The 26,076-nt window shown below is 39.5% G+C and overlaps 1 protein-coding gene across 2 annotated transcripts in view; it reads left to right on the top strand.

Annotated features, from left to right (window-relative positions):
- Nucleotides 1–26,076, top strand: part of MAP4K5 (mitogen-activated protein kinase kinase kinase kinase 5) — a 73,474-nt gene that overhangs the window by 31,218 nt on the left and 16,180 nt on the right. Inside the window, exons 4-23 of one of the 2 annotated variants that reach the window (XM_075029448.1) lie at nucleotides 5,336–5,426; nucleotides 6,592–6,656; nucleotides 7,860–7,915; nucleotides 9,159–9,206; nucleotides 9,302–9,344; nucleotides 11,105–11,177; nucleotides 12,116–12,247; nucleotides 12,796–12,858; nucleotides 14,192–14,273; nucleotides 14,884–15,000; nucleotides 15,366–15,444; nucleotides 17,568–17,626; nucleotides 18,668–18,732; nucleotides 21,506–21,550; nucleotides 22,266–22,308; nucleotides 22,799–23,009; nucleotides 23,553–23,650; nucleotides 23,752–23,793; nucleotides 24,437–24,521; nucleotides 24,612–24,691. In XM_075029448.1, coding sequence (XP_074885549.1) covers nucleotides 5,336–5,426; nucleotides 6,592–6,656; nucleotides 7,860–7,915; nucleotides 9,159–9,206; nucleotides 9,302–9,344; nucleotides 11,105–11,177; nucleotides 12,116–12,247; nucleotides 12,796–12,858; nucleotides 14,192–14,273; nucleotides 14,884–15,000; nucleotides 15,366–15,444; nucleotides 17,568–17,626; nucleotides 18,668–18,732; nucleotides 21,506–21,550; nucleotides 22,266–22,308; nucleotides 22,799–23,009; nucleotides 23,553–23,650; nucleotides 23,752–23,793; nucleotides 24,437–24,521; nucleotides 24,612–24,691 — 1,577 coding nt within the window. The remainder of the gene's footprint in view (nucleotides 1–5,335; nucleotides 5,427–6,591; nucleotides 6,657–7,859; nucleotides 7,916–9,158; nucleotides 9,207–9,301; nucleotides 9,345–11,104; nucleotides 11,178–12,115; nucleotides 12,248–12,795; nucleotides 12,859–14,191; nucleotides 14,274–14,883; nucleotides 15,001–15,365; nucleotides 15,445–17,567; nucleotides 17,627–18,667; nucleotides 18,733–21,505; nucleotides 21,551–22,265; nucleotides 22,309–22,798; nucleotides 23,010–23,552; nucleotides 23,651–23,751; nucleotides 23,794–24,436; nucleotides 24,522–24,611; nucleotides 24,692–26,076) is intronic. The other variant, XM_075029449.1, reaches the window with a different exon arrangement.

Raw genomic sequence — 26,076 nt, 5'->3', positions numbered from 1 at the left:
ACAGTAATGCCTTGCATCCTCTCCACTCTCCCAAAAATATTTTGGGGCTGTTGTCAGTCATATTGTGTGTCAAGCTATCTAAATGGGGATTCAAAAATACCTCAGGAGTTAAAGTTAACGAGGGTAGAGGGGAAAGACTGGCAGCGAACTCCAATCTAAGCAAAAGCCTGTATTACGGGAAGGCCATCCCTTTCATCAGCAGAGACTGAACCCTCAGTAGGTTCAGGAAAGTGGTTTGGAGCAAGTGATTGAGAACTGGGGAGCATGTGGATGTCTGGAAGTCAACGCAGAGGAGCTGATGACTTGTGGATATTGCTTGGCTGTGGAGTTTGTATACTGGAGCGAATGGTTTCTGCAAAGCTGTCGCTCCCACGGGGCTTCCTCTCCTTGTTTGGGAACTCGGGTTGTTGAAATAAAAAACGTTTGAAGAATGGTTCCAGCAGAGGCAATAGCTGCTTCCGCTAACTCAGGAGGCAGGCGTCTCTTGGTTGTACAAATACAGTGAGAGCGTTTGGGTTCATCAGCGATGCTGTGACCCTACTCTTTGTCCTTCAGCATCCTGTACAGCAGTGTCCACCTGGTCCTCTTGCTAAACAGCATCTCACTTCTAAATAACAAATGTTAATTATAGTGTTAAAAATCCCAGGTCTGCAAAGTATCTACAGTCAAGCTCCCTAGCAAGGCTTGGTGGGTAGGCTTTGGAGTGCACGTCACACCTCCTGCCAGGCAGCCTGACGTATCTGTCTAGCATGCTGGAGGCCCGTGAGGACTGCATGTTGAGGGCACTAGCTATGCACAGGAGTGCTGGCAGGCTCGCTAGCACCTTGAAGATCTGGCCTCTTAATAAGTGCTTCTGTCCCACCCTTTGGTGACACCGTGCATGTCTCTAAATGCCGTCAGTTCCCTCCTCCCAGCTGCGTGCGAGCCCTGGATGCTGCCTGTCCCTCCCTCCCCGTGTTCCCACACAGCATCAGCCCTGTGATGCAGCACTGAAGTAATGCAGAATAAACCAATTTAAAACAGGAACTATGAATTTCTTCCCTGAGGAGCCTTCTGGACAATGAAGGGATTCACAGCTGACCCAAGAGGAGTTGTGAGAAGTGACCCTGCATCTTTTTGCAGGATGGGACCACTCAAAGCAGTCAGTGGAGCACATGAAAATATGACCAGGAGTAAACTTGCTTAAAAACCATCAAGGTCAGGCATGCTCAGAAGACCTAACAGCACTGTGTGATAGGCACTAGAGCCATCAGATCCTTCTCATGCTGTGGAGTGGGGTATGTGGATCCAGCATACACATGCTCTCCATCTAGGACAACTTGGCAGGACATCGATACATGCCAGTTCCACATAGGTGAGAAGTAGTGTCTGCAAATAGAATAATTCACTGGTGGTAATGGGCCGTCGGTTTTCTTGGTGATCTCCTGTTTAAATATGGATTTGTTTTGAATTTACCAGGCCTTACTTTGCTTAGCTTCGCTTCTGAAATCTGATCCAATCGCATCACACGATGATATGGCTGCAAGTTCCAGCGGTCTCCTCCCTGCCAGCTGTGCTGGAGAACAAGCAGCTGGTTGTGCCAAGCAGAGCAGCCTCGACTGCAGGCTGTGATCGGAGGAGAATATTCCATTGTAACGCTCTGTTGTGTCCTATGTGTCTCACTGCAGAGGTAAAATTACATAATAGTAGCAAGCTGCAGTGACTCACCACACTGCTCGTGTGATTTACAGCAGCTCCCTAAACGATGTTTTTGCTCAGCATGCCACATAACCCATAATTGCAAACATGTGAGTAGACAAAAAGTACATTTTTCCAATTCCGTGTTATTTAGCATCAAGCAATCTCTGATGACTAAAACAGATGCAAATCTCTTTGTACAGATATGTTGTCACCTTTGATCTAATTCTTTTTATCTTGCTGTCTCCCTCTCGATGAAGTATTTTCTACAAATTCTTTGTCTTACTGTCTTCTTTTTTTTTCATGCTATCCAAGGATATTTAATTTTTGCCCTATTCCAGTGTCTCTCGCCAAGATTAATACTCCAGCTGCCTGGAAACTCTGAATTCCTTTGTTTTGAATTCATTCTTGTCGTCTTTGAACGACTATACATCTTCTCTCCTATCTCTGTGTCTGATCTTTCAGAATAATTTTCTGCATATTTTAGCCAAACTTTTCTCATGGATACTTCTCTTCTTTCTATCTGTTTGCTACTTTTCTATCAGCTCCCTGTCTGTATTCAGCCTGCACCCCCCTTTCCTCTTCCAAATCCTTTTTTTTTTCCTTTTTTTTGTAGGTAACCCCATTTCTTGCATAGATTCTTCATTTATTAATGGCAAGTCAAGAGGTCATCTTTTCTGTATTCCTCTACTACAGGCAGGATCAGCTTAAGTGACTCACTTGTTCAGTGTTTTCTTCATTTTTTTTCACTGGTGGGAAATTTCACAGCTTCCCATCCCTTCGAGTTCAGTGCTGTGATGTTACTCTGGTAGGAAAAGCTTTTCATCTGTACAGGGAATGTAGGTTAAGGCAATTTAAGCCCATTGCTAATTGTCCTATCATAAAACTGGAGAATGGATTATCCCTTCTCCCCCCTTCTCTGATATCTTTTATGTGCATGAAGGTTGTTATCTTTTCTACTGACAGTCTTTTTCTAGCCCAAATCACCATATTTCCTTCAATTTATCCCCATTAGTCACGGTTCCTAGAACTGACATTGCTGTTGCTGCACACTAGGCAGCCCAATTAATGTGCTATCGACAGGCAATTCCGGCTGCTGCCTGCAAGTTTTTGCTGTTGTGGGGATGCTTCTTGATCATGATTTTCATATGTGACAGTATCTACTTGTTCTGAAATGCTGCTTCTGACATATCAAAGATTGTTGATTTGAAGATAGCAGTTTAAGAAAAGGGCATGGATATTTGGCATTTGATACTCTGAACTCATGGACAGCTAGTAGCATTAGAGAAAGACAGTACCTTCTTTGGTGTGGGGTGGGAGGCTTTTGCCTTCAAACTTGCTTAGATTTGACTTTCTTGAAAAACTTCTGTAGTTTTAAAATGCTGCAGTTAGTTTTCTGTAAGCGTTCAACAATTTCCCTTAGGAAGTTTGTCAGAGAAATGGGAGGAATGAATCCATCTGATTCAAACTCAAAAATCCTTTGTTCATGGTAATCATTTATAGGCAGGGTGCATGAATTCAAGCAAAGTTGTAGCTGAAAGATAACCCATAAAGCGAGCACAGTGTGAAATCTGTGCTAAACTTATGGAAATCGTGTTGCCTTTACTTTTTTTCATTATTAAAAAAAAATACCACTTAAGTTTAAAAAAAGCCTCTTGACATTTGAAACTCTTCTGCTAATGTTTTCCTGCCCCAGTGAAGTGTTTGTCCGTACGGTTCAACTTCAAGAAGCCCTTGAGGATTTACTGAAATCAGTCAGGGATGTCTTCATACAAGTGTGTTCCCTTCTACCTTTGTATTTCATAGTTACTTACTTAAGTAAAAGTCTGGTAATCATTGAGACATAAAGGTTGTGATCATTTGGAAATTGTTATACCAAATTGGCACTCCTTTCGCTATATCTGTAAACATCCACTACGTACTGGTGTATGTATGGACAGCCAGGGTTTCCAAAGGGATCGTAAATGCCATGGGGCCGTACATCAGTACTGGCTGCTGTGGGTCCTGTGGGTGCCAGTGACACTGTTGCTCAGGGAAGTTGCTTCAAAGCACAGCAAATAAAACCATCTACTTTTAAAGAGGTTATTAAAAATATTAGCTACACTGTTACTTGTTAAATAAACACATGAAGAATCCAAAGAGAATTTACAGCAGTGCTTGACACCTCTTGGACTTGTCAAAATCCTATAAATTAAGGGGAGCAGTAGAAAGCAGTGCATGTTTTCTGGATTGCACATCCATGACACCGATAGCAGGAGATAACTTTAAACAAAAGTAAACATACAAAGCAATTTTTTCCTTGAGAGAACATGGTAGCTACCACATTGTCTGGAGCAGCATTTTATCTAAAACCTTGATCTAAATTCTACTCTTTCATGTCTTGCAAGCTGTTACGGAAGTTCTGTTCATGCCAAAGGAAGAATGAAGGTAGTAACATAAAGTGTATATATAAATATCTATCTGTGATCACAAAGCAGGCATGCGTCTAGGATGGCTTAATAGGCTGATTTTTGCTATGTTGCTCTTCAGAGGGAGGCTGTCAGGCTGTGCTGATGTTATTTGATACATCACTGCTGTTCAGGCTGATTCTCTGAAGCCGGCTGATCCTGCGATGCCAGCTGATCCGTGTCTCCATAGAAGTCCCAGCACTGGGCTGGGTGTAAGCCTGCCCTGAGCTTCAGGGAGGCAGAGCTGTGGTGTTTGAGCTCTAGATTCTGGGGAGAACATCCTCTGTTTGGAAATTCACTCAATGGGATTTAATAAAAATATACCAGTGTTTTTCCTAGCTCTCAAATATTTTAGTTTGCTTCATTACATCTATGATATTACTATTTTTTTTAATTTATGACAGCTTTTACCCTTTTAAATTAAAGTGGCAGAAACCTGCCAGGCTATTGCTCTGGTTGTAATATATTTTTCAGTAGAATTTTTTTTTTTTTTTTTGCAAAGGTTATTTAAGATGTGCAAATGTGCTTATGTAGCTGTCCTCATCCAAAAATGCACTCATGGCAAGGCAGTCCATGTTGAGAGGACTTTGCGCTTCTCTTCTGAGTCAGCCGTGGCTGAGTGGGTGTGCAGGCCATATGCTCTATCAGAGTCATTTTGAAATGAAATACTTTTAATAAAGAGCCTATGGTATGTGATCTCTTCTGGTTTCAGGCAGAGGACTCTGGAATTAAGTTTGCAGTGATTTTTCTTTTTGTTTTTGGGACCCTTGTACTGTGGGCACCGTGTCCCTGTAAAGCCAAATCAGCTCCAGCTGGGGCTATCTGATAGCTATAGAGGGGCTGCTCCAGAGTTTTCTCATGTGCTCCCATCCCTCTGTGGGATCCCTTTGCTTCCTCTTCAAAGCACATTTGGTGCGTGCTGAACTGTCTTAACTGATGGATCATGTTCAGGCCACCAGGCCAGCCCTTCTCTGTTGGTCTTCAAGAAATATTTGTGCCTTGTGCAAAGGATGTAATAAAGAATGCAAACTGAAAGGATGATGTATGTAGATAACCATTGCTGAACAGGCTGGCATGCTAGAAAACCCTTGTGAAGGGATTAGCAATTATCCAGGCCCGTGGCTTGTTTTTATGAGTTATGTGCACACTTTCAGATCTCTTTGAATGTTCAGTTTAGTGTGATATAACTGTGGCTGCTTCCTGTTTTTCAGGAGATGACTTTTCATTGATACAGCAAGAAATATATATGGTTAAAGAATGCAAACACTGCAACATAGTTGCCTATTTTGGGAGCTATCTCAGGTAAACCCCACTTTTTATACCTGCATTTCTGCTGGTTCTTTCCTAAGACAACGCTCAGTCTGGTTTAGTACGTACATCCTCTCTCAGTGTTCTCTAGGCTGAATTCCCTTTGGTTCCCAGTTGGTTTTAAGGAGAAAGAAAAAAAAAAAAAGGTGACTAATACTTTGTTTTCACTGCTGGCCAAAAGGCTGGAATATTTTTATCACCAGGAACAGAAAGAAACTTTTCCCCTAGAGAGACTTGCAACATATCCAATCCTACTCACTTGCAGGGCAGATTTTAAATGTTTATCACTTCTAATATAGAACAAGCTGATTATTTATCTAGACCAGAATTGCTTTTAGGTATTTTATTTAATAGTAGTCTTGTGGCAGTATAGCCAGTGAGTTGTAAGAGCAAACCACTAAATCTGAGCTGCTGGTAATAACTTTTTTCATAATTCTGGTGTAACAGATGCAGTGTACTGAGAGGCAGAAACAAGGTGATGCCAGCTGGCTGCATCTTCAAGTGCACACGTTAAATGTTATACAGAAAGCTGGGGAATATTTTCCATTTGTGTGGAACTCTGCCATTTATCAATTGGCTCTGTGGGAATATATATCACCACTTCTCCTGTTTGGTCTTTTTCTACGAGGCTTCATCTTTAGATTTCTTGGAGGGCTGCATTTTTTAAGGAATCTGTACAGCCCAAATGGACTTCAAGTGGGACAAAACAGCTACATTTCTAAATCCCAAGTACCCTTTCTGGAGGCTGTGAAGAGTTGTTTAGATATAAATTCGTTAATTTCAATTTAACACACTAAACTAAGTTTCAATCTTATCTAATGTAATCTTGTTGATAGCAGATTAACCTCAGGTGTTTCTTCTGCATGTTCTTTATTGCAGTTAGGAGGTCAGAGTTAAAGCAACACCTTTTAGGTCTGATAACATTTAAAGACTTCTCAGTGACTTTGGCATAAAATTTTCATTTTGATAGGTAAGAATTTGTGTTGAGATTATTAACAACATGTAAAATGTGTAACTGGTAGTCATGTTATCAGAATGTGTATTTTTTACAAAGAGTGATCAAGACCAATAGAAAATACTTTAAATAATCATTATTAACTTTCTTCTGTATGCAGATCAATCAGCTTCTGATGCTTGTGTTTTAACTTTCTTTTGATAGCCGTGAGAAGCTGTGGATATGCATGGAATACTGCGGTGGGGGATCCCTCCAAGATATTTACCATGGTACTTTGAAACTTATTTTTACATTTGGACCTTTTGGAAGCTTTCTGCAAAGAAGAAAAATAAATAATAACCAAACTAACAGGGAGTGGTTGGTATTGGCCAGGCACTGCGTGTGTTTTTTGTTAGGGCATGAGCAGTGCTTTTAGCTACAGTTAACAGATTTTGTTGAGAGCACTTTTCAAATATTGTGATTATCATCTTGGGCTAATACCCTGTCATTCTAGGGCAGAACGTGCTTTATTTTTTAATCATCGTGCTGTTTATTTTTCTCCACGATGCTTAGGGGACTGACCCAAAGAGCTTTTGAGTTATTCCAGTGGAGAGCTCTTCAGTAGCTGCAGTTGTTGTACACTGGGAGGTCGCCTGCATCTTGGCTTCTCTCAGCCCCTGTCTCTGAAAGCCATATGCAGAAGCAGGTTATCTGCTTTCTGAAGGGGTGGAAAAAAGACCTCTAAAAAAGTTCGCAACCAGAAGTCCCACTAATTGGATACGGAGACTGTGCATGGTGTAAGGAAGCAGTTTTCACTGGGAAATCTCAAAATTTGATCTTTAAAGGGTAAAAATTACTCTTATTCCCGCTCCTGTGCAATACTGTACCGCTCTTTTATTATTAGTTTCCTCTCTGAGGTTTCATCTAGAGTTGTTGATTCTGTAGAAGAATTTATTGGAGTTGCTGGAAAAGCAGTCTGGGGACTTGTTTTGCCTTTAAATGGTGACATGGAGTTTTTGAATACCAGAACTTTTTCTGCTTTATTTTTCAGCCAGTTAGTACAAATAACTTTAAAACAATTCTAAGTCCCGTGGGCCCCTAGTATAGAACATTGTCATTTCTAATATTAAAAAATTAGCAGCAGTCACTTTTATTGTTTTTTACCTTCCTCAGAATACAGGATATTGCATTACTATGAAATCACTTCTAAAATGATAATTAGATTTCTGTGAAAACAAGTTTTCTTCTCACTGTGGGTATTGTCTTCTGTTATTGTGGTGGTGGTGTGTTTTGGTGGTTTTGTTTGTTTTTTTTACAGAAAGCCTTTCTGTAAAACAACCAAATAAAACCCTCTTTTCAGCTCAATGTAAAATACAGTTCATGTAAAATCGGTCTTTAACTTTTGCATGGAAATACCACTTTTTGGTTGCTTCACAATGTTATTTATGTGTTGTGTATTGTAGATTTACACGCCTTTTAATCTTTATTTTCAGTAACAGGACCTCTGTCAGAGTTACAAATTGCATATGTATGCAGAGAAACTTTACAGGTACTGTACTTCTGCAGGTATACAATAAGTGTTTGTTCCATGTACAGAAAGTAGATACAGAAGATGATTTCAGAAAGCACTGCAGTACCATCACTTACATTTTTAAGCATTGGGAAGCCAGCTGAAACCAATTAACCAGGGTTAATCTATTAGTTTCCATTTTATAAATAAAAATTAGCAAGAAACTCCAGTAATGCAGTGCAAATACTTGCTTAAAATCGTTGTCAGAGCAGTGCTGCTTCTGTGCTGTAATTTGCAAAGGAGTTTACACAAGAGCAGCCATCTCTGTGGATCTCACTACAGGACGAAAATACTGAAACTCCGTCCTGCTCCTGTTTCTTTGGTGATGCTCTTGGTTTCAGGGAAACAGTGGAGGACAGGTCTTCGCAGGCTGTGACCACAATGATGTCTGGGCTATTTTCATCCATTGTTCTAACACAGTGATTCAGTGCAGCAGTTGTTTAGGAGAAATTTTTGAATCTTGTTGCAGAAAACAGCTAATAGCTAGTAAGTGAGAGTAGGTAGCTTAGTAATGAAAAAAAAAGGCACATTTTAAGCTTTAAACTGCCAGCTTAATCGTGGCAGTAAATTCTGATAATTGGTACAGGAAAAATACTGCAACCAGATGACTAAAATTCTGTTTCATTTTGTGATTACTAATAAGTTTAGAAATGCAAGGTAAGATGATGCAGGCAGCTTGTTTCTTAAAGGAGGTTTTCCTTCCCTATTCTGGGTATCCATGAATAATTATGTGAGAGAATCATGGGGATGCACGCCTTTCCCTGAAGCTGTGGCTGAACTGGTCGCTGCCAGAGGCAGGGGTGTAGACCCATGAACTCATCTGCTTGGCAGTTCTGTTCCTAATCTCTTCTTACTGCAGGAACTTGTATTGCTGGAAGGGCAGCTTAAAGGCTAAACACCTGCTTGTTGAAACCTTCAAGATTTTGGAAAGATAGTTAATTTTAGTAAAGGGAAAAGGTGATGTATCCTGAGTTTTGTTTTGAAAATACACGTGTATCTATGTAAAATGTTACACCGTGACTGGTTTAAATGTGTCTTCACATATATTGGCTGGAGCTGGGAGAGATGAGGAATAGAATGCAGCATACCTCTTATCTGCAAATCTCAAATTTCTCCACTTTGAAATAAAATACATTGAGTAATTTAAATTTATTAAATGGGACTGGCTTTGTAGTATGTTAACAAATGGCAAAATGATGTGTTGTATCTCTTTGATTTCCAGGGTCTTGCTTATTTGCATATGAAGGGCAAAATGCATAGAGATATAAAGGTAACTTGGAACTTTGAGAAGCTTATCTTAAACTTTCTCGTGCAGAAAAATGTTCCTGTTAAAAGATTTTTAACTTTCTATTTATTATGTTTTAGGGTGCAAATATTCTACTAACAGACCACGGAGATGTCAAATTAGGTAAGTTGCCTGAATTTAATAATAAGACAGAAAGCAAATGGGAATGTTTTAATTTGATCAATCAAAATCTACAGTACCAGCTGGGATACTTTGATTTAGCAAGTTGCCTTTTACTTTTATCATTCCATTAAGACAAAAAAATAACCAGAATGTAGAGACCATGCCTCCCAAGAAGAATATTCAGCTTTTGTAAGGCTTTGGTTTGTGTTGAACAGCACATGCAGAGCAAAGATTGAGCTTGCTACAAATGATAAAGCATAATACAGCAGATCTTCTGTATTGTTGCAGTCAATTTTATTAGATACTGTGCTCAGTGGCATGAACCTTTTGATGTTGCACTGTAGGATGTTCTTATTCTTATTTGGGGTAATAGTTGATGACAGAAAGTGTGTATCCATGGGCTTGCTTATGTATGAGACGAGAAGTTTTGCATTCTATCAAGAAGTTACAGATAATTTCTTTTTTCAACCACCAAGCCTTGAAGCCTCCCAGGTTTCCCTGGAATTTGCCAGGTTGGGGTTACCTGGATATCAACGTGTTTGTTCCTAGCCAGAATGGCATTTCTTCCTCAGAGCTTCCAAGGATCTGCTGTGTGAGACAGCATCTCCTGAGCCTGGCAGCCTGTGGAAAAGTGGGGTCTGATCCTGGCTGTGCCTCTAGCCCAGTGTATGATGTTGAGCATTTCCACACAGGTGGAGAAGAGGAAACTCTCCTCCTTTGCAAGCCCTCTGAGGTCTACAGATGAAAACTCAGAAGAGATCTGTATTACTGGCTTCCTCCAGTGATGCTTTCCATCTAGCACAGCACAAACACACTCAATCTCTTGTTATCTGAGTGCACTGCCTTCAAAACCCCTATCTGCTTGTCTGATGCCTCACTTCACAGTAGTCTGCGTGTAGTTACGGCTCTACAGGTAGTAGGGAGCAGACATCATGGGAGAAGGAATGGGATGCTCATCACCTTACTGTGTTCAGTGTTGGAATTCGGGTGGTTGTGCATTAGCTGCATTGCTGCTCTTCAGAAAAGCTGTGTGGTTCAACACATTTACTACCCTGTGGTGAACCAGGAGTGCTGTGCTAGCAAAGTATGGCTTTTTAAAGAAGAAGGAGGGGGAAGAAGAAAAAAAAAAAAAGAGTAAAACCTTGAAACTGATAGGAGATTCCACTAACTGCATTAAACTTGGGTCATCCACTGATACCTTCCTTTTGCCTACTAAGCTAGTTGGATTTGCCCACAATTATCCTCCAGCTATTGTACTACAAATGCAATAAAAATAAAAAGGACTTCAATGATTTTTGGCTCTGCGAGACCACCTGATTATATGCAGCTCATAGCAAGGGATTATTGTCCCCTAGACAGAGTCTCCAGAAATGAGAACAGATGCCCCCCCACAGTTCCTCCATAAGTAACACAGAAATAGTACCGTTTCCAAAGCATGATGCTATTTTTCCTCTTGAATATTAAATTGAATATCCACTAAATTTTGTGAGGTTGCTTGGTTGCTGTATTGTGAGATGGAAAAATAGCTAGGAGAGGAACAGGATCCTGAGTGAACTGTATGTAGAAACTAAACTTTTCGATTTGAAGTCATGTCAGTGAAGGCATTAGCTGATCTCATCATTAATCTTTAACTGTTGAAGCTTAATGAATTTTTAATTTGGATGAGAAACGTGACTGTTCTTTCATAAAGTGATACTTCCTAGAGTAGAATTGGGGTCTTACAATGAGATTTCTAAGTCTATGATAATTTTTTTTTCCAGCTGACTTCGGTGTAGCAGCAAAAATAACAGCCACCATTGCGAAGAGGAAATCATTTATCGGTACCCCTTACTGGTAATAAACTACTTTGATTGCTATGATTGTACGCAAAGCTAAGTCTGTATTTATGCCAAGAATTCTAAAATACACACAATGAAGTATACACACATACTTTTAAATTTATATAGCAATTGGATAAATTCACTTTCTTCCAAGTAAAATGCCTGAAGGGTAAAAGTCTGGGAAGCACTGATTGTAGCTGCTCTGTTGCTGTAACACAAGCTACCTGATATTTGAGGCAGGATTGCTGTTTCTCACGAGTTTATTAATGCAGAACATTCTCCCCTTTTTCTGGATACCTAATGGTCATTTAGTTTCTCAGTAACTTCTTACACTTTTAGTGAATGAACTTAACAATGCCTTTTCAATTTTTGTGCAGAAAGAATTGTGAAGAAAAACAGATTTTAAACTATCTTTAAATCATCTCTACTGATTAATGTCTGTACAAGACAATATTTAATATGCAAATATATCATTGTAAATCTTGAGCTGGATTATATATGCAAATTTAACTGCTGTTGGTTTCTGGGATTACTGTGATGCAGTTGAGATGCCTAGGGTGGTATTCTTGGTATAGACTGAACACGTATGTACAGCTTAATCCAGACAATGGTTTTAATTGTTCGCTGCCCTCTTTATCCTGTTGGAGAAGGAGGACTGAGGGCAGGAAGATTATCTGGTCATTAAAGCATTTCACCAGGAATCATGAGACTGGTTCTATTCCTAGTGCTGCTCTCCAGCCCATGACCTCGGGCAAAACACATCACCTCTGTGTGCTTCTCCACTCCCCTAATGCTGGGTGAGGGGAGGGGGACTTCGGGCTTTTCCTTGGCTGACGCTCTCTGGGGAGGTTTCTGCTCTAGGGTTACGTGAAGAGCTTTGTGCCTCCCGTGTGCGGGCACTGATTCAGAAGCGGCTGGTGCTTTCACTGAACAATGCCTTTGCTTTTAAAGGATGGCTCCAGAAGTTGCAGCGGTGGAAAAGAACGGTGGATATAACCAGCTCTGCGATATCTGGGCAGTTGGCATAACAGCGATTGAACTTGCGGAGCTTCAGCCGCCCATGTTTGATCTTCACCCGATGAGGTCTGCTGTCTGGGGAGCTTGCTTATCTCCAAGACCCTCTTCAGTCCCAGCAGGGACTGTTATGATATAGTTTAAACTTCTTTGTATCTCAGACCTAGAAACTCATGCTAGGATTCCTTCATCAAACCTCTGCTTTCTGTGTGAGCTGTGTGTGTTTTTAAGGCATCAGTCTGAAACTACAGACTTAAATTTAGAATTGAAATAATAACCAAAATTTTTAAATTAAAAAACCAACCACAACTACGAACAACTTTGTAGTGTCATCAATAATCTGATTAAGAACAGGTGCAGATTTACTATCCAGTGATAGTAAATGGCTAGAGAAGCTGTAGCCTTATGTTTAGCAGGATTATGCATGGTGATAAAAAGATTTTATTTAAAGATAAGAAAATGAAAAGCTTTGCTGTGTCTGTTCTCTAACACGGTATAGACTATAATCCAGTTTCACCAATATGATTGTAACTGTAAAGTATTAAAGTGTTTAGATATTGGAATAAAATTAATTATTTTTTTACCGTATAATAACATTATTTTTCCTTTGCCTTTAGGGCTTTGTTTTTAATGTCAAAAAGTAATTTTCAACCACCAAAGCTAAAGGAAAAAGCAAAATGGTAGGTTAAACTCTTTCCTTTGTTCAGTATTTTGTAGATAATGTGAAAAAACTATTTGTCATTACTGAAGAAAGGAGGCAGTGAAAAATAATGTGTGCTAGATTTAAACTCAGGAACCTGAGAGGTGACTTCACTTGCAGGAATTTTCACTGAGAAACAACTAGTTGTTTTTTATAGGTGTCTGAAAGCAAACGAGAGGGTTAAAGTCCAGCAGCAGACATTTTCTGACATGACAGAAGACCATCAGTATGGGACAGGACAGCCCTACCTATGTAAATTGATCCCTGCCAGTGATCAGAGGGAAATGAAATCTCCCTTCTCCAGTCCTCTTTGTATGTTCTAGGAAGAAAAATTATTTTTATCCTTCCCCTTAATTCCTATTGTAGGGCATTTGCCACTGTCAATGGGACAGGTAATCATTTAATCCTTTCATGATGTCTTTAACCTGTGATACCTTCCTAGCGCCTGCAGGATTTTGTACCACATGTACTAACACCTTATTTATGAGACTCAAAACAATTCTGGTATGCAGGATTTTTTGCTCATGATGCTGCTGTACAATGTTTTTACCTTGAGGTGTTGGGGTGGGCAGATGTGTGCTAGAGGAAGGGAGAAAATACTTCTAAGTGCATGTTTCCTGTATTGCTCAGTGTAACCCTAGCCAATGCACTTTACTTCTCCAGTGCCGCCTTCTCAGATGCTGTGACTAGAAGAGGAAATGTGTTTTGTAATGTGATTGTAAAGCAAGCAGACTTGGGCTAATATTGTCGCCAGAGAGGCATACTAACACAAATGCAATTGCAAGAAAAATGCTTGAAAAATTGTAGGTCCAGTCATAACATCAAGTCATAATTCAGATCTAAAAAGAGGTGATATGTCACAGTCACCTAAGTTGTTCTGAAAATTGCAACAAAGCATTTTGAAGAGTAAGTTGAGTCTCTGTCTAGAACTTTGTATTTTATTTTCCCACCTGTAGCCAAGAACAGTGAAATTGGTAGGTTTGCCTAGATTTTGAGGGTTTGCTGGGTACATAATTCACAATTTTTATTTTATTTCATTTCTGATACCTAATTCCGTAACAATGGAAACTGGGAAAAGTTGAAATAGTGTTTGGTTTATTTTCTGTACCAAAATGTTTTCTATGCAAGTTCCATGAATCAAATGGGGGTTTTTTTGCTATTTTGTTGACTTGGAAATATAATTATTGAAACCTGAGGTGAGGTACCTGGACAACATTCTAATTTAGCACACCTGTTTGTAATGTGTTTAGTAACTGTGTAAAATCAAAAATATCTTCTTGAAAAATTAAACATAAAACGTCACTTTCTTTAAGGTCATCAACATTCCATAATTTTGTCAAAATAGCACTTACAAAAAATCCAAAGAAGAGACCGACAGCAGACAGACTCCTTTCTGTAAGTGACTTGGAACATTTGGTGACATCAGTAAGAGATCTCTTGCTTCAAAGTGAGCAATATATCAATAGGAAACCAAGCTGGAACAATTTTCTTCCTCTGATCTTACATGGGTGGTGAAATCTGAAGGAAAGAGACATGGGTCAATTGTAGGAAGTAGAAGATTTTGTTCAGTATCAAGATTTTTGGTAGGAACAATTACAGAAATTTGCTTCATGTTCTGTCTTCAGCCTTGTCCTTTCTGCAAGTGGGTGTGTCAGCCTCTTAAATATAGCTGCGTAGATGTTGACCTTTCCTGTCACCCAAATAGAAAATGGGTGTATTTAGCAGTTGTTTGTGTATCTACTTCTGCCTTCCTAAACTTGACTGAAGTTGTAAAAAATTAAGTTAAGGTGTAATTGTTTGTTTGACTCGGTTTAATTTCCAGTTTACAAGTGGCCAGAAGCATGGCATTTCCATGCTTATAGAGGAGTTAGAAAGTCTAGCCATTAAGGAGTCATTAAAGAAATACTCGGGCCCTCAGAAAGAAGGCAAAATTCAGTAACATTCTATATTGGATGTTTATTAATGAAAGTTGCATATTATAACTTGTTCTTTTCTGTGGTTCTAGCATAGCTTTGTAGGGCAGCCTGGTCTGTCAAGATCTTTAGCAGTTGAGCTGCTGGACAAAGTTAATAATCCTGACAACCATACACACTACAGTGAAGTTGATGATGATGATTTTGAGGTGAGAACATCTTTTATTTTCTGTCTTTAGGTCAAACTACGGTTTAAATACCCTGCTTTGCTTTGGGAATGTAAGATGGCAGCTTGACAGGGACTCTGCCCCAGCATTTTTAGAGCTCCGTTTTTAGAGTTACCGTGCAGGAGAAGCCAGGAAATAGTGCCACAGCGTGACACTTGTCACAGTTACGCTGTTGGTGTGTGGAAGGGTCCTGTGCATAGCCTGTGCGAGGCTAGGACGAAGGCAGTGCGTGTTACAGTGTGTGACTGCAACAGCTATTCTTCCTCCTTGTTGATTTGTTTGTGGATTGAGATCCAACAGAAAGCCACGCAACTTTTCTTAGCTTTTTCCATTTATAACCCTTGCAGCCTCACTCTGTTATCCGCCATACAATTCGTTCTACGAACAGGAACATTAGGGCAGAAAGAACAGCATCGGAGATAAACTGTAAGTTCTTGAAGTGCTTTGCCTGTTTTGTGGTGTTGGTTTGCTTCTACCGATGGAGGATGTTGGTGTCATTCTTTTGTTGGGTACTGTGGAAAGTCTCTTCCACTGTTGGCACGTTTGAGAAACAAAACCAGAAGAAACAGCACATACACGTGAACTTCAATAATATTTTTCCAAAACCAAAATTAAAACTTGCATATTTTTCCGCTGTTTCATTCCATCTCATCGCTGCATTGTAATGTTTATGTGGAAACCTTGCATGACCAGCATAGCCTTTCAGCTCTGTGATTTCTGTCAGACCATGCAGCCTTACTTAAAACAGCAAAAACGCTAATAACATGCAAACATCAAAAAAGGAGAGTGAATTGATAATTAGGAGGGCATCGTTTCACATGAGTACATTGGGTGTCATGGTGTGATGAGAAAATACAGAAAAAATGTAGCATTTTGTGTTTTGTCTGCACATTGTTTCAAATTCATAAGGGAAACCTTTTCTTGACCCTGATGGAGCACTTGTGATTGCAATAGCTGTACTGACCGGGGTGTGTGTTAACATAATGCATTTTCTTTTAATGTAACCTTTTTTCCTTTTTTTCCTTTTTTTTCCTTTTTTTTCCTTTTTTTTCCTTTTTTTTCCTTTTTTTCCTTTTTTTCCTTTTTTTCCTTTTTTCCTTTTTTCCTTTTTTTCCTTTTTTTCCTTTTTTTCCTTTTTTTCCTTTTTTCCTTTTTTTCCTTTTTTCCTTTTTTTCCTTTTTTCCTTTTTTCCTTTTTTCCTTTTTTTCCTTTTTTTCCTTTTTTTCCTTTTTTTCCTTTTTTTCCTTTTTTTCCTTTTTTCCTTTTTTTCCTTTTTTTCCTTTTTTTCCTTTTTTTCCTTTTTTTCCTTTTTTTCCTTTTTTTCCTTTTTTTCCTTTTTTTCCTTTTTTTCCTTTTTTTCCTTTTTTTCCTTTTTTTCCTTTTTTTCCTTTTTTTCCTTTTTTTCCTTTTTTTCCTTTTTTTCCTTTTTTTCCTTTTTTCCTTTTTTCCTTTTTTCCTTTTTTCCTTTTTTCCTTTTTTCCTTTTTTCCTTTTTTCCTTTTTTCCTTTTTTCCTTTTTTCCTTTTTTCCTTTTTTCCTTTTTTCCTTTTTTCCTTTTTTCCTTTTTTCCTTTTTTCCTTTTTTCCTTTTTTCCTTTTTTCCTTTTTTCCTTTTTTCCTTTTTTCCTTTTTTCCTTTTTTCCTTTTTTCCTTTTTTCCTTTTTTCCTTTTTTCCTTTTTTCCTTTTTTCCTTTTTTCCTTTTTTCCTTTTTTCCTTTTTTCCTTTTTTCCTTTTTTCCTTTTTTCCTTTTTTCCTTTTTTCCTTTTTTCCTTTTTTCCTTTTTTCCTTTTTTCCTTTTTTCCTTTTTTCCTTTTTTCTTTTTTTCCTTTTTTCCTTTTTTCCTTTTTTTCCTTTTTTCCTTTTTTTCCTTTTTTCCTTTTTTCCTTTTTTCCTTTTTTTCCTTTTTTCCTTTTTTCCTTTTTTCCTTTTTTCCTTTTTTTCCTTTTTTCCTTTTTTTTCCTTTTTCTTCCTTTTTTTTCCTTTTTTTTCCTTTTTTTTCCTTTTTTTTCCTTTTTTTTCCTTTTTTTTCCTTTTTTTTCCTTTTTTTTCCTTTTTTTTCCTTTTTTTTTTTTTTTTTCCTTTTTTTTCCTTTTTTATTAATACACTACTCAGTTGGATCTAAGTTGAAATTTTGAGCTAGAAATTATCTTTCTCCAGGTTTGGACAAACGTCTTTTGTAGTGTAAATGCTATCCGCTCCTCTGCATCACATACATCACACTTTTATGGAGGTTGCTGTTAAAAAGCCTCTTTCTTCTCTTTCACATGCATTAAAAGTGACACGTGGTTACATAGTTATGTTTTAATGTACTTTCATATAATGACTTGGTATTTACTTTTGGTCTGTTTCTTTCTTGTGGGTTTCATATTTGCAAATTTAAGCATTTAGACAATAGCGCTGATATTAAAGTCATGGTCATATTTTATAGGCAAATTAAGTGTTGTGTACATAATATTTAGGTCTGTTACAACGTGTTTCACTGTAGTAAGCATTGAAAGGGCACTGGTATAATGTTGTCTGTATTAAATTTGAAAATGTAATGTTTTGTAGTTGATAAGCTGCAGTTTGAGCCCCCTCTACGGAAAGAAACAGAAGCTCGGGATGAAATGGTAAGGACAAGTTTGGTTTTTTCCTTCATTTATTAAAATCATAGTGCCTTCATTGTTTTGTGGTTCAACTCTAAGTAATATGTCTCTGAAGTATAAAGTCATGAGAAGACCACTCTTGGTCCCCAGACAATTGCCACATTTTTAAGAAGATGAATTGCCCTCCATGCTTTGTGCAGAGAGTCATGCTCAGATGAAAACGACATCTGCCAGTTTGATAATGTGAAGAGGCCATTCTGCATTTGAGTCCCTGATCTTCCCATCATCAGGGTTTATTTGCTGCTTGTTTCTTGGAAGGCCGCCAGCTCGCATGCAGCCAGTTTTGCCCCCCTGTGAGCTGCTGCTGTTTGTTCCAGCCCTCAGCAGTTTACTGCAGATCAGCTAATTAATGTTCTTTGGGCTTAGTATGTGCCTGTGTACACAAGGGCTCCATTTTTTAATAAGTGTTGTGAATAGCAACAGCTGCCGTTAATTTGGATTTGGAGACATTAGTGCTCAGCACTGCAGAAAAATCCCATTCCTGTTTTTTACAGCTGTACTCCAGTTCACCAGGTAGGTACAAGTTCATCTCTTTTTTTGAATGTGACTGATTAGATCTGTACATGTTGTTACTGGGGGTCCCCTCAGTGCCATGTCTAGTGATGGGAATGCTCCCAGCCTCTGCTGATGGCATCTCATATGGGTTTGGAGGTGGCTCCAGTATGTCCTCTTGCTGGAAGAGTGTCTTCAAAGTGCCCCGAGTAGAAAATCTTTACGGAGTTTTCGCCATAAATTTTTGCTTTCATGTCACTTATTGCCACTTGATACTGGCGTTATACCGTTTCCAGGTGCTGCTTTTAAGTCTGAGTCTATGAGGAGGAAGATAGCTTTTCAACAGTTGCTTTATAATTAGGTTGTAAAATATTATTTCACTTTGGAATTTTATTTTACTGCTTATGGGTCATTCTGCAGGGCCTGGGGATCTCCCAGGCCTCTTCGTGTGCTGTGGATAAGGTACTTCAGTTTGACAGGAGGGGAAAAAAATGAAAATTTCTGCGTCTTCAGGTTGTGGCAGCTGGAAGTGACTTTGCTTCGCATTGGAATCCTTTTGTTGATGGCGGAAGCAGCAAGTAAGTACAGAGTTTAAAAACATCTTTTATTTCTGTGCCTCATATGAAAATACACTCTGAAAGAAAAATTGAGCTATGGTGGAAAATAAAACCATAAGTCCTAATCCACTTTAATAATCATAAAGTTAAAGGAAATTTTACCCAGTATGCAGTCCTCCTCCTACAGTTGGTTGGGCATTCTCTTGGGGAATGGGTTTTAATCTCTTTGAACCACGAACAGTAGTTTGTTTTAAATTTGTTGTAGCTCCCCAGTTGTAGATGGGAAAGTGAAGTGTAAATGTATGGTCAGCAGACTGAAATAATACAGCCAAAGTCAAATTTCTGAAGCAAAGCTGGTAACCTTGCAAGGGCTGAGTTCAGGATCCTGCGCTGGCCTTGCACTTCTTTTCTGAGCCATGGCTGTGGTTGTGACATCCTGTGGCAAAGCATGTTTGCAGCCCTGAAGTCAGGTCCTTGCAAGAAAGAGAAGGAGAAACCAGTTCTGAAGATTGAGTTTTACTGAGTTCAGCACGACGGCATGACTGCTTCTGCTGTAGGTGTCTGATCAGTGTCATTTGTAATACAGTCATGTAGTGTTCTGGGGTGAAATGTTTTAGGTAAAGATATGCTATAACTGATTTCCACTGGGATAAAGCATGCCTGAAGTAAGGGAGCACAACTCTGTCCAAGTTAGGACTGAATTTATTAGGTATGTGGCTTCCTTTTGCTGCAAAATATTGGATTCTGCCTTTAAAGGCAATCTTTGAATTTGCAGTAAAGAATATGGAGGTTCAATAATACTGACTGATGCACATATGTAGGGAAAGATGGTATTTCTGTTGAAATAATTGCTCAGCTAAAAGGGCCCGTTTCCCATCTTTGTTTGGAACTGAGTAGAAAACAGTGAATTTCTTTGGCTTGTTTGCAGATGAAGTCTTGCATAAGCTGTCAGCTGACATTACAGCCCCCCAGAAAGCTGGCCATGTCACGGAGATGGCCAGTATTTGGATCTTTTTAAGTACAACCTGTTTTTCTGTTCTCCCTCTCATTGTAGTAAAAGTTTGGGGTGGCTCTCTAGGCCCTGCCTCTCCATGTCCAGTAATGACAGCGACTGCTTTCCTTCCCTCTCTCGGTTTGTTTGTGTGACCCTGATGAGCTGCAGAATGAAAGCCTTTCTCGTGAGTGCTGGCTTTTCTGCAGACAGCTGGAATCTGCGGAGTCGAGGAGCAGGGAGGGAGGGAAGCTCCTCCTGGCAAAGTGACTTAGTGATTTGATTCTGTTTCTGTAGTGTTATTAAGTTTGTCTATACCAGGCAGTATTAAAAGCAGAATGAATGTAGCCATAGCAAATGTTGCTAGGGCTATAAATTGGTACATAGATACAGATTTAGCATTGAAAGGAGGACAGGCATAAAGTTTCTGGATGGTGAATCCATGCTGCTTACTTGGAAACCACTTCCAGTTTGAAAAGATAAACAGGAAACGCATAGCTCCTCTGTCCCAGCAATTCTGAGTAATACCAGGGATGTACAGATAGGAAGCGTGCTGGAGAGGGTCCTTGCTTTTCATGCCCTTTGGCTTTTATCAGAGTGTATGGTGATTGATATCTTCAACTTGGGAATTACTTGACTGGAAAGGGGAATACCAGAATGTGTACCTGATGACTGAACTTACTGGTTTTTTCTCACCCTTATTGTACCATTTTAAAATTGCTTTTTTATAAATTTTCTGTATTGTGGAGGTGATTTTTGTTGATGGTTGTACTTTCTCTGTTTTACATTTTTTAATAGTTCCTCTTGGCAACTGTCTGCTGCTTTCCCTTCAGAAGTAACTTGAAGGGAAATTTTACATTAATTCAAATTTGGCTGTGTTAGTTTTTGTGTAATATGCTTTTGTTTTCCTGTTCGTTACCCCTGTGGTCATTCCTCAGTGGGTGATGTGGTGTGTTGTGGAATGTGGAAGGATGTGTGAGTTGGTGGGGTACGGGGGTGTCTGCTCTGCATGCAGAGACTTGGACTGTACTGGGCTGCTGCAGCCTGAGAAGCCTGTCCCTGGTTGAACACTGAGCCAGCCAGCTTCTCTTCCACCTCACGATTCCTAAATGCAGAAGCCTAGACTTCACAATGTCACAACAGCATACTAAGGAATGCTTTTTATTGGATTTAGATTTATGGTTTAGATTTTTTTAGATTTAATTCAATTAAATTTTTTTTTTGAAGACGCAGCTTGAAACTTGCCATTTTGCAAAACTTTATCAGTTTTTGTTTGTTTCAGGATTATATTTTCAGTGCTGCTTTGATCCTGTAGTCACAATTTCTTTTTTGACCTTGGGGTAGCTTTGAAACAAAAATTCCCACTGTAATGGGAAACAGTCTGTGTCTTCAGCATATAACACTAAAGGAGGAAACTTCCCTTTGTAAAGGCTTTTCTCCATTTGTCTCCCAGTAACTTCCTCTGTTCTCATCTTTGGTTTGTTTTGGGGTTTTTTTCCTTCTTCTTTTATATTGTACTGTTTATTAGCCATTTCAACAATGTTTAAAATACCAGGTAGGGAAATGAAAGATGAGTTGATGGTATCTGGTATGGAAGACAGCTTCAATGATTGTTGGGGGGTGAGGGGAAGGAAAGGACCATACTAAATGAAAAAGGGCTTAATTCAGTGAACAAGAGAGAAATAGTTTGTTTTGAAGAGGGCTGGGAGATGCTTGTTATGAAACTAATGACATCACCGATCGGTTTAGTTACACGTGTCGACCTTAGAGCAGAGGTCTTAATTTTATAAACATTTTACCTAGGGGACTGCTTACAAAATTTGGCGATGGGAGTGAAGATGTTGAAGAGTGAGTGGACCTCCTTCATGTACAGTTGTGTTTATTCCATGCAGCTCTCGCTAAAGCAGGCAGTGTTCTGGCAAAACCTCTTTCCTTAAAATGCTGCAGGCAGCTTTGCCACTCATAAATAAGTGAGGGCTGGTTGCACTCAAAGGTCTAACGCACGCTTGACTGTTTATCTGATTGTCAGGAGAATGTCCGCAAAGCAATGCTTTCTACCCTTGCTCTCCTTCCTCAGGTTATCTTAGGGGGCATACGGAAGTGCCTAATACTTTAAAGCAGATTTTGTGTTGATTAATCCATCAATCATGAGTGAGGCCCAGTAGTGACAGGATATGCAGATATTCCTGCAGAGCTCTGGTAGGGTATGCGCAGCTCCTCTGGTGCCCAAATGTTTATCTGATCCAGAGTGAAAGCTGCAAGCTGCACTGAACTTAGTCCTTGAACGTATGTGTATTTGCTAATTTCCAATGCTCTTCACCACAGAATGCTCTGTAACATTAGCATTTATGAAAGAAAGTGAGTTTATCAGAAAACTATACTTCTAACAAGATTAATGTGCTTTTTTCCCCACTCTTGGACTTCTAGTTTAACCCTGTTTGTGCAAAGCTGTGATCCATCTTTTCTATGCATCTAGCTCATCCTATTTACAGTCTGTGTTCTCAAGTAATTCTGTTTATGTTGTTGGTTTAACTAAGACGACTACTGCACCTTTTCATTGTAGGTCAACACTAAAGCGAGCAGGGCCACCTCCACTACCTCCTAAGGTAAGAGATGGTGGGTTTTAAGAGTTTTAGGCAACAAACCCCACATGTGCAGCCTCTGCAGCGCTTCTGTCTGATGCTCTCAGTAGGTGACAAGTTCTGTTAAATACCATTTGGTAGCAGACTTTGTGCAGCTTCATATTTTATGCTGACTTGCAGTCTGTATGGTCTTGACCTCTGGGGACTCCTGGCCTTGTATGCTGCCCTAGACAAAGTGACTTGTAGGTATTTTCCCTCTAAAGAGAGCATGCTGTGTGGGATGTCCTCTTGATCAGCATTCTGTCTGCTGCTGTGATTTTCCATCAGAGAAGGAATACCTCTTAGATTATTCTGCTGTCAAATGTCTTTTTTCAAAGGCTGATTTTTATTTTTTTTTAATTTTTTTTTTTTGTGTGTGTGTGTAGAAGCAGTCTGACTTGAACTAAACTTCTCTGAAGTTTATGCTTCCAGGTGCCATTTCCCAGGTAACCTTCACCTCTTTGGTTTGTTGTAGCCGAGAATAAACAGTTATCCTGAGGAAAACCTCCCAGATGATGAGAAATGTCAGACGATAAAACATTTCCCAGACTCACAGAGCAGAGCCCCACCAGCTCACAGGAGGCAAAGTATCCCTGTTTGCGGACCTCAGACTGATTCTTCCCCCATTGGTATGACCAGCAGCATCAGTAGCCCTGGATTGCTCACAGCTAGATACAGTGACTTAGGTAAATGCATTACATTTCCTAAAGGTGACTTGCTTCCTGTAAAAGGATATCAGTTCTAGAGTCAACTATTTTCAGTAGATAATTTTTTTTAATACAAGCTGATCACGAGGTGCAGCTTTCCTTTTTACATGTGTGCTGGTTCTTATTAGAGCCATGACCCATGGTGGAAATGTGCTTCCCAAAACAAGGACACTCAGCTAGTCAGTACCATTACTGTGTTGGCTGCAGGAATAGCATAAAAACAACAAACGTGCAGGGAGGACCATCTGCAAGGACCTTGCAACAGCTTTATTCTCAGTTGTGTTTGGCCCAAGGACTGTTTAGATAATGGAAAGCCTTTATTACTGTGTAGCTTAGCACACAGAAAAGTGGCCAGCTGTCCTTGGAAGGGTTCAGCTACCTGAGAACCCTGAGAATATGGAAGTTTCAGAGCTCGCTTCTCTGCTTCTGCTAGACAGAGGGGAGAAGAGAGAATAGGAAACAAAATATTTTCTATTTCACTGTGTCAAGTGAGCTACAAAATGTGTCTGGGCCTCTTTTCAGGAAATGGGGATGGCATGCTGAAACTCATTGAAGAAAATGCAGAAGGGTCTGGACAAATCCCTCAGCTGCCACGTAAAAAAGAGAAAAGAGATTTTCCTGTAAGTATTGTGCCTCTCAGTCTGATTTCATTGTCATGTTAGCTAGCTAGTTTTGTATCAGTGCATGGGAGTTATTTTATGATCTTTCTTTCTTCCCACAGAAGCCAGCAATCAATGGTTTGCCACCAACACCGAAGGTGCTGGTAAGAAATCTCATTTACAGTAGGAGTTACTGCAAGCCTGCTGTCATGGCATCTCTCTAGTGTCAGAAGGTTTATGCTAGAATAAGCCACCAGCTCATCTGGGGTGATTTTCTGCATCTCATAGCCAGTTACTTTTCGTATACTGAATCCGCAATATTTGTTTCCTTTTCTTAAAAACTTCCTTTCGCCATTCAGTCTACTTGTGAAGGGTTGGAGACTTCACTGGCTCTGTGAGTTGTGATGTCCAGGGGTAGTCCCTGCTTAGTAAAGAGAAAGGAGGAGAGATGGTAGTAATGCGAGACCATGTTACTGCTTGTAAATTTCTGCTTGTTTTCCCTTCATATGCCATTTATATAAGCACTCAATATTGTTTTTACCCAGTAGGTACTTAAAATTGTTCATGTCATTCTGATCCCTCTTTGCCTTTCTTAATGTATACTAAGTCTACTAAAAAGTTTGGGAGGCTGCATCGTAGCTTTTGGGGAAGATAAAAATGTTTTGCGTCAAGGCATATTAGAGTAAGTTTGTGTCTGAAAAAAGAGCAGCAGCGGTGTGTACAGGTGTGTATTAAGTGGCCAAGTGCCAGAAGATAAACACTTTATACTGTAAAATTGTTTCACGTTTCAGTTTTGGTGTTTTTCAGATGGGAGCATGTTTTTCCAAAGTCTTTGATGGTTGTCCTTTGAAGATTAATTGTGCAACGTCATGGATACATCCAGATACTAAAGGTAAAGTTATTTTAGGTTTGTATTTTAAACCTGCCTGTTGCTGAAGTGGTAATGAGCTTGTGAAATAATCAATTTCTCTTAAATTTTTAGATCAGTACATTATCTTTGGCACGGAAGAAGGTATCTATACTTTGAATTTGAATGAGCTTCACGAAGCAACAATGGAACAGGTGATTTTGTGGTGTATTGAACACACAGATTAGATTTGGGGATATTATGAAGCAAGAAAGTTTAGTATTAGGGGGGATAGATGGGATACCAGGCTTTGTGGCATAAACTGATTCACACCCAAGCCAGCAATGGAAGTCCAAAAATTAATAGTTCCCCTACCTACGAGAATTTTTTGTTGCTGCTTATGTAACACTGCTTTCAAAGGAGTTCTCTACTAAAACATCTTTCTTCTCCTTGGAGACAACTGATGACCTGCCCTTTCTCTCCATTTTATCTCCACTAGATGGCATATTGCTACTCCACTGGATGCTACCAAAGCCCTCAACCGTTTAATTTAGCTGGCATAGTTATCACCAGTAAATATGTGTTTGCTTCATTTTTCTTGGGCTCTCTAACCCTTTCCAAAGCCACTTCATGCAATCATGGTATTGTTACATTTGCTTTTATAGAGTCAGGAGTAGAGAGTATTCTTGGAAGGGAAGTGTCGGCAGATGCTGATAATGAGATTTATACCTGTAGGTTTCTAAAGTGGTTCACAAAGGCACTTCAGGCATCTAAAGAGCGTTAAATTCAGTCAAGACACGGCAAAGGTCATGCAGAAAAGCAGAGGTGGCAGGGTGAGTGTATCTATGAGTAATAGCGAGAAAAAGATGATTTCACAGAAAGGGCACTGCACAGAGAACTGTGCTTAAGAGAAGAAAGTCCTCTGTTTCTGGGAGCGTCATACTAGAGGACAAAACTTGAGAGAAGCAAAAGAAAAAGGGAAGCATTTCAGCAAGGTCGTGTCGGGAAGTAGTTTGGCATGGGCGAGAGCGAGAGTAGATTATAAAGGGCTTGATGGTAAGAATTGGGAATTTGAATTCAGTACAGTGAGAAGATCCTTTCAAGTTCAGAGAGCTGAGGGTGCACCTGAATACAATAGGAGAGAGTTGAATATGAAGTTGCTTATCTCTTAGTAGCCTCAGCAGACATGGGGAACAACTACTTACTTTTTAATAAATGTCTAAAAATTGTGGTGGCAACTGTTGGAGACCCCCTGGCCTTCTTACCTCAATTTTCTCTTTACTTCATTAGTCAAACAAGTCTCTTTCCTAACTTATTTCCTGTAACAGTCTTCTCTGGACTCTTCCACATGGTTTTTTATTTCCTATTGAAAGGTTAGGTATGCCACTGGTATGTAGAGAGAACTTACTAGTGTCTATTTATGACATTCAGTGCATCCCAAAATGGAATTTTCCTTTTCTGAGAGAGCATCCTCAGTTTGGAGAGGTCCGATGTGAACCAGTGCAAACCCCAGAGGCTTTACAACTCTGCTTCTGCCATGCCGCTTGTTTCCTTATTTGTTTTTATTCATTTCACGATTTCTTCCCACCAAATGCACATT

The sequence above is a fragment of the Buteo buteo genome, chromosome 6 (assembly GCF_964188355.1).
Source record: "Buteo buteo chromosome 6, bButBut1.hap1.1, whole genome shotgun sequence".
Lineage (NCBI taxonomy): Eukaryota > Metazoa > Chordata > Aves > Accipitriformes > Accipitridae > Buteo > Buteo buteo.
This window is presented reverse-complemented; position numbering and strand designations above follow the sequence as displayed.